The sequence below is a fragment of the Pelecanus crispus genome, chromosome 14 (assembly GCF_030463565.1).
Source record: "Pelecanus crispus isolate bPelCri1 chromosome 14, bPelCri1.pri, whole genome shotgun sequence".
NCBI classification, from domain to species: Eukaryota; Metazoa; Chordata; class Aves; order Pelecaniformes; family Pelecanidae; genus Pelecanus; species Pelecanus crispus.
This window is the reverse complement of record NC_134656.1, coordinates 4,248,476-4,255,398: the sequence shown is the minus strand read 5'-3', so window position 1 is coordinate 4,255,398 and position 6,923 is coordinate 4,248,476. Positions and strand designations below refer to the sequence as shown.

Here is a 6,923-nt window from a genome sequence, read left to right as displayed (position 1 = left end):
GGTGGTACTTTTCTTACGACACAGACTTTTGAATCGACACAACAGATAAAGGCATTCTTTTGAGCTGCCCCTTCTCCCCTACTCCGATGCACTTCACAGAGAATTATGCGTGACGAAAGCTTGTCCCAGCTTTGCAATTATTTGCTGTGCAGACACCAAGCGCTCTGCGCGGACGCGATTAACCGCTGGCCTCGGAGCGGGGGCAGCGCGGAGCGGGGCCGTGGCGCGGGCTCCCCGTGGCGCCGGACCCCGCAAGGGGCCGCGGCACCCGCCGGCCGCTCAGCAAGGCCCCGGGCAGCAGCCGCACACTCGGTGTTTTAGCTGCCGCAGCCTCGGGCGGGCTCGCTGCGGGGACAGCGACTTCTAGCGCCGTGAAGACCGAAGCGGGCAGGACGCCCAGCGCGGCCCTGAGGGGAAGCGATCCCCACCCGGGCCGCGCCGCGCCGCGCTGCCAGCGACTAACCTGACCCTCACGGGAGCGAGCTGCGTCCCAGAGGCTCTAGGCCGGGCCACGGGCACCGCGGGCCTCGGTGCGCAGCCCAGCGCACCGCACTCGGCGCTCTCCGAGGCGCGGCGGCCCGGCCGCCGGGGCCTGAGGGAGCCGCCGGGGGCGGCCGGAGGCGCCTTCCCGCGCTTTCTCCGCAGCGGCTGCGCCTGCGCCTGCGCCTGCGCACGGCGGGGGGCGGGGCGGGCTCCTCAGCGACGGGGCGGGCACGGCTGCGCCCCGGCCGTGCGGTCCCGGCGGCTGCTGTGGGGCCGGGCCGGGTTGTCCCGGGCGGCCGGGCTGTCCCGGCGGCTGCCGGTGTCCTGCCGCTGTGGGGCCGGGCTGTCCTGTGGCCGCCGGCGCCATGCTGCCGCGGTGCTGGGCCGCGCTGCGCGGCCGGCCCCCGTGGAGGCCGCCTCTCCTCAGCCCGGTGCCGCTGCCGGCGGGGGACCGGCAGCCGACTTTCTCCACAACCTGCGTGAGGTGCTCAAAGAACAGGCGGCTCAGGCAGAAAAGAGTCATTTCGGAGAGGAAGCTGGTAAGTTCGAGAGTAAATCAGCTGCTGGCTGCGGTGCGGTTTCCGTGCTGGGCCGTCGCCCCCCGGGCACGCGTTAGAAAACGGCGTACCGGCTCCGTGCCGCTCTCCCCTCGCAGGGGTCACGTATGTGCCCTTGATGTGAGGGGCTGTTTTGCTAAAATCCGATTAACTTCGCGAACAGTAAGGAAATAAGTCTGCCAGCTGACATTATCGGCGCTGGGAAGGGCTGTGGTAGCCTAGGTGCGCCTTTCTCCGCAGCACCTCCTGGCCGAAAGCATGCGTGGGTCGAGAAAGCAGAAAGCCTTACGCAGCTTTAAAGCTAAAATACGGGGGGTTTCCTCACTGTTTTTATACTCTTGCATAATAGACGTTTTATGTCAGAGAAACTGCAGGGGCCTAGAACTTTTTCTTCATGTTCTTCTAATTATGCGGCCATTACTTTCTAATGATCAATAAATCACTTCCCATTTAAAGCAATAGTTTCCTGTCTCGCCGTGTGGGGGTGCCAAACACTTTTCTAAAAGAGGCTTTTTAAGAAATCACTGGTCACAGTATAACTTTAATTATCAAGAGTTAGGGGTTTTTTGTTTTTCAGTTGCTTATCTTGCTGTCCTAATATTCATAAGGCTTCTTTTCTCCCTGACTTACCGTTTGGGCTGTTTAATTGAAGTGACCCTTATTGCTCATTCTCATTATGAAGTCCCTTAGTAATTGTCAGAATTTGAATGTCACCACAGTCAGGTCATGCTTTCTCTTTTCATCCCCATATGTAAACAATTTCACCTACCTGTATGAACATACGTCTCTAGTATTTTCCCTTGGGGATTTCAACCCAGTTCCTAGAGATGGGTAAATATCATCGAACCTATTTTGTTGACAGAAAAGCTGAAACGTAGTGCAGCATAATTAGTTTCCCAGAAGTCAAATAGTAGGTTTGTGTCAGAAATAGGGACAAGATCTGTGATTCTCTTTACACTATATCTTTTTTTACCCCCCTGAGCAACTGGTTGTGGCATATATTAAGATTTTTAATTTTTTTAATTTTTGTTTTCACAAGTAGGGACAAAATTGCTGAGCAGTTTTGGTTTATAGTGTGGTAGCTGTCTTGAGCTACCTGTCAACATTATATAACTGTATTAAAAGTATACTTTTCCTGTTATTAGTTCCCATAATGTGAATTTTGTACTTCTGGTGTCTGAGCTGCTGCATTAGGTTGTAGCAACATAGCCTGAGATGTGTACTTTCAAGGGGGTTCTTAAAAATACTGGAAAAATGAGATCTATTTTTCTTTATTATTATACTTAGTATGCTGTATTTAGTTGATCTGTGAGTGGCAGCAGAGTTCTGATTTATTTTTTTTTTACTGTTGAACAGAACTCATAATGACTAAAAATAGCAGGTCTGCATATTACTGAGTTTTGCAGAACAATCAACTTGTTGGAAGATGACTCTGATAAACTGTACTTAAAGGGTGCAAACCCCGTCCTTGTTACAGACACGCTATTTCGTGGATCACCGGAAAGTGCGTGTGGTTGGAGGACAAGGAGGAGGAGGGGGTCATTCTTTTTATAGTGAACCCAGAAAAATATTTGGAGGTCCTGATGGTGGAAATGGAGGTGATGGGGGTCATGTCATTTTGAAAGGTAAAACTCCGTTAAATCTGTTTTGCTTCATGTTGTCTTATCACTTAACACCACCCCCATCCCCAGCAAAAACAACTCTACAACACACTGTTTGTATGGCGGGAGCTGGTAAATGTCAATGTCAAAGTGGTTATTTCTGTACAAGATGTCTTTGCTTTTTAAGCTTTGTCCTGAGCTGTGGTAACAGGGACATAAATGACACTGACAGCCTTCGAAAGCATTTTGAAACTCAAGATATTTTGCAGACATTTTAGTGGGTGATTCCTGATAAGGCTGGGATCTGATCAAATTTTACTCTTAAGATGGGTAAAGCTGCTTCTGCCACCACTCTGCAGCAAAATCTGCTAATCTAGCAAATAAATTTTCCAGAATATTTTGTAATGGTTGATTTTGGAATGACAACATAATAAAGTGCATGGTTAATAAACCTAAGTAAAGGCATTTAAACTTCATCACAACTTACATTAATATTAGTTTTCCCTGATACGTTATTGTTGAGACAGTAAATAGGATATGCATTCACACAATATTCAAAAAGGGAAAGAACAGTCAAAAGGTTGCTCTTCTGTGCCTGTTCTACTAACACAATGTGTTTAAAATATGTATATTTTTCTTTATAGCTGACCAGCAGATGAAATCACTTTCTTCAGTCCTCCCCTTCTATCAGGGTTTTCATGGAGAGAAGGGAGGAAGCAAAAACTGTTACGGAGCTAATGGTGCATACGTATATGTTAAAGTAAGTAAATTAAGGGTGCATGCTAGTGTGTTAGCTTTTTATTAACATTGCTGATTTTCAAGCTGGGTGACCTTACTGTGAGAAAATCTCATGTGCTTTTTTTCAGGGAGCCTTGTATGCTGTCTGCTGAGGCAGGGCTGGTTGGCACACAGGCAGATCAAGCTGCTTTAAATTGTTTGTAGAAATTAGACTTCTTTGGAAGGTACATCTGCCCAAAACAAATATGATTCTGATTTGCTTTACTTCTAGGGGTCATGTGCCTAGAGCATTCAGAACACAGAACTTCTTAAATAGCAGCAAACTTTTTTTTCTTTCATATTTTTGTTTTTCCCTTCAACGTGCCTGTTTTGGTGCACACCTGCAATATGTTTCTTAGCTCACTAGTGTGCATAGGGTTCTTTGCATAAAAGGAGAGAAAGAGAGTTATGGTACTGTTAACATTTTAATGAAGTGTAAATGCCTGACAGTGCTGTTTGGGTCCAGAAAGCGAGCCTCATAGAGTAAACTTCTCTTTTTTGATTCCCCAGCTTGAGAATATGGAGGAATGATTTTCAACAAATCTGAAATCAGCTGGTGAAGGATCTGCTGAAGACAGCTCTGCTGTGGAGTTTGAGCTTCAGTGTAATGCTTGCATCTCTCTTCACTTTAAGGTCCCTGTAGGTACATTGGTTAAGGAGGATGGGAAAGTTGTGGCTGACCTCACTCGACACGGTGAAGAGTATGTTGCAGCTTATGGAGGAGCTGGAGGGAAAGGTAATCGGTTTTTTCTTTCCAATGAAAACCGAGCTCCAACATTATTTACTCCGGGAGAGCCAGGTCAGGAAAGGGTTCTCCATCTGGAACTCAAGACAACAGCTCATGCAGGCTTGGTGAGTGTCACTGTGCTTCTTCAACTTCCTTATCATTGTAGGCACTTGACTGACTGAAGAAATAATGTTTGAAAACATTTTTGTTAGCCTTTTGGCTTGCTTGTTTAGAGATGCAACTCGATGCTTTCTTGCTCTTACTTGGTAGAAGGGTGTCCAAAGTGATTTGCAGAGCTGTCACTCTCTTACTATTTGATGTCATCCTACTTTTGCCAAAATCAACACTCTATATAGAAAAGCAATGTGTAAGGTTCATCAGTCATTAACAGACTCGCTGATGATGTACAGCAGGCTTTGCCTGCCAGTTCTGCAGATGAACAGTATGGAGAGTTCTATTAAATTAATTTCTGTTTCCTTAGGTTTTTTAAAAAAAAAAAAAAGAAAACTGATAAAGTTCAAATCATCTTCTGTTTTGTCCCTATATTTCTCTTTTTACAGATATTAAACATTTGACTTGGTTAGTTTCAGGTTTAGCATCCTCTGAAATGAAAATACTATTTAGACATGAATGCTAAGTCAATTTAGGGCTTAAGCTGTTTTCATTTTTAAATATGGAAATGTTTTAACACCAGCTGGTAAAGCAGTTAAAGTTATGCTTTGCTGAAAAGAGTTCTTGCTGTAGTTCAACAGCTGCAGAATAACTGTGGTCTAGCAGAATTTTGTGAATTTATTTAGAGACTAAGAAAGGAGTTGGCATTGGTGGATCAATACACTTAATTCTCTGACCAGCTGGACACTCTGGTCCACTTCTCAGATTTCTGGCACTAATTTGGAAATCTGAGATGAATCTGTTCTGTACTTCACTTCCTCAAGAATTCAGAGTGTCTGACATCAGCAAATAGGAGAATTTAGGATTTGATCTACTTTCATCTGAGGATTATTGACCATCTGTGTAGCTATCGTATGTCAACTATAGGATATCCCAGAGTAACTTCATTTCTGGGATAGGTTTGTTTAAATTCTTGCCTTCTCCTCAGAAGGCCAAGTTTCAGTTTAATGCTTTGATGTCGAAACCATGAAAATCCCAAACTTGTAGACATTCTGGTTACTTATAGGCCAAACTATGTTACTGAGTCAGGGACAAAGCCAATTCTTAATTCTTTTGGAAAATAATAAATCAGAGTTAGAAAACACAGATAAAATGGGAAGTGCAGGGCAAAGTGTCATAACATTATTTCAGGGTAAAAGAGATCTTATGGTATATACCCTTTCGGCTCTGAACAAAGTAAATACGTAAGATGGCACAAAAAAAGTTACGGGGACCCTTCTATGTTTGATCTATTTAATGTTTATGAGAAATAAACATATAAATAAAACAGGGTTTAGGAGAACCAAAAAAGGGAAATCAGGATGCTTTTCAGAACTAAGTACACAAAACTGATGTTGTTATATTCATGCCGGAAGAACTTTGCCACATCTACAAAAGCTTACAGTTTTTTTTAATCAGGATTAACCTAGAACTGTGGCTTTAATGAGTGTTTGTGTTCCAGGTGGGCTTTCCCAATGCTGGCAAATCATCGCTTTTGAGAGCAATCTCCAGTGCAAAGCCAGCAGTGGCTGCCTACCCATTCACAACCCTAAATCCCCACGTCGGCGTTGTCCACTATCAAGACTATGAACAAGTAGCAGGTAAGAATTGTAGCATGTTGTGTATACCTTGATAGCAATTTATGTCACCTGGGTTATTCTTTGAAATGCTGCAGAAGAAAGTTTAGCAGTGCTGTAGAATTCTTGCTGGTTCTAAAGAACTTCAAATAATACTGAAAGCCCATTTCATGTTCACTTATATTTGCCCTTAATATCTAACTAGCCTTAATATATAACTAGCAATCTGTATTCTGTCTTCACTGGAGTGATCTAAATTTAGGCATTTTAAAAGATAATAGCAGCCAAACTTAACGTGAGGTGTGCTTTAATATTGATGCATTGAGCTGTAATTCTAAAAGTACTTGCACTGGCCAGTAAAAGACTGGTTTTTTTTGGTGGTGTTTTTTTGTTGTTGTTGTTGTTGTTGGATGTGATGGATTCACTGTGAAATTTCTCTCGTAGTTGCTGACATTCCTGGCCTTATAAAAGGTGCTCATCAGAACAGGGGCCTTGGGATGGCCTTCCTAAGGCATATTGAACGCTGCCGCTTTCTCTTATACGTGGTGGATCTCTCTGTGTCTCAGCCATGGATTCAGCTGCAAGACTTAAAATATGAACTGGAACAATATAAAAAAGGATTGTCTGAGAGGCCTTGTGTTGTCATCGGGAATAAGATTGACCTTGCTCAGTCCAGGATCAATCTGCCTCTCCTTAAAGAACAGATCGGTGACCGGGTCATTGCGTTGTCTGCATTGACAGGAGACAACCTAGAGGAACTGTTGTTGCATTTGAGAGAACTGTATGACACTTATGTGAAGACAGAAAAGTCACGAGGGCAAAGCCCCGTCAGGTGGTAGAAACCAGAACTACTGTGAACTGTACTGGAAGGAGAAAAAAAAAAAAATCATAATTTGATTAGATTGCATCTGTGTGATTTTTGGGTTTTTTATGGTGTGGGGTTTTTTTTTTATAAATGCAAGGGGCACAGCATGTGGATTTGTTCTGGACTGCTGCACTGGAAAAATTTTGTTTGTTTGCTCACCTTTGAGGTGTCTCAGGTGTTTTACAA

The 6,923-nt window shown here is 44.3% G+C and overlaps 1 protein-coding gene across 1 annotated transcript; it reads left to right on the top strand.

Annotated features, from left to right (window-relative positions):
* The first annotated feature begins 848 nt into the window (after nucleotides 1–848).
* On the top strand, nucleotides 849–6,722 carry MTG2 (mitochondrial ribosome associated GTPase 2). The gene is made up of 6 exons (XM_009487790.2): nucleotides 849–1,022; nucleotides 2,518–2,665; nucleotides 3,286–3,401; nucleotides 4,052–4,270; nucleotides 5,758–5,896; nucleotides 6,317–6,722. Exons 1-6 carry the CDS (start codon nucleotides 849–851, stop codon nucleotides 6,709–6,711), a joined length of 1,191 nt encoding a protein of 396 aa, XP_009486065.2. The 3' UTR covers nucleotides 6,712–6,722.
* The last annotated feature ends 201 nt before the right edge of the window (nucleotides 6,723–6,923 follow it).

Excerpts from the sequence above, each read along its gene's own strand:
- MTG2 (XM_009487790.2), top strand. The coding sequence starts at position 849 with ATGCTGCCGCGGTGCTGGGCCGCGCTGCGCGGCCGGCCCCCGTGGAGG. Across the intron at positions 2,666-3,285 it reads GGGTCATGTCATTTTGAAAG|CTGACCAGCAGATGAAATCA; the intron begins GTAAAACTCCGT and ends TTTTCTTTATAG. Across the intron at positions 3,402-4,051 it reads GTGCATACGTATATGTTAAA|GTCCCTGTAGGTACATTGGT; the intron begins GTAAGTAAATTA and ends CTTCACTTTAAG.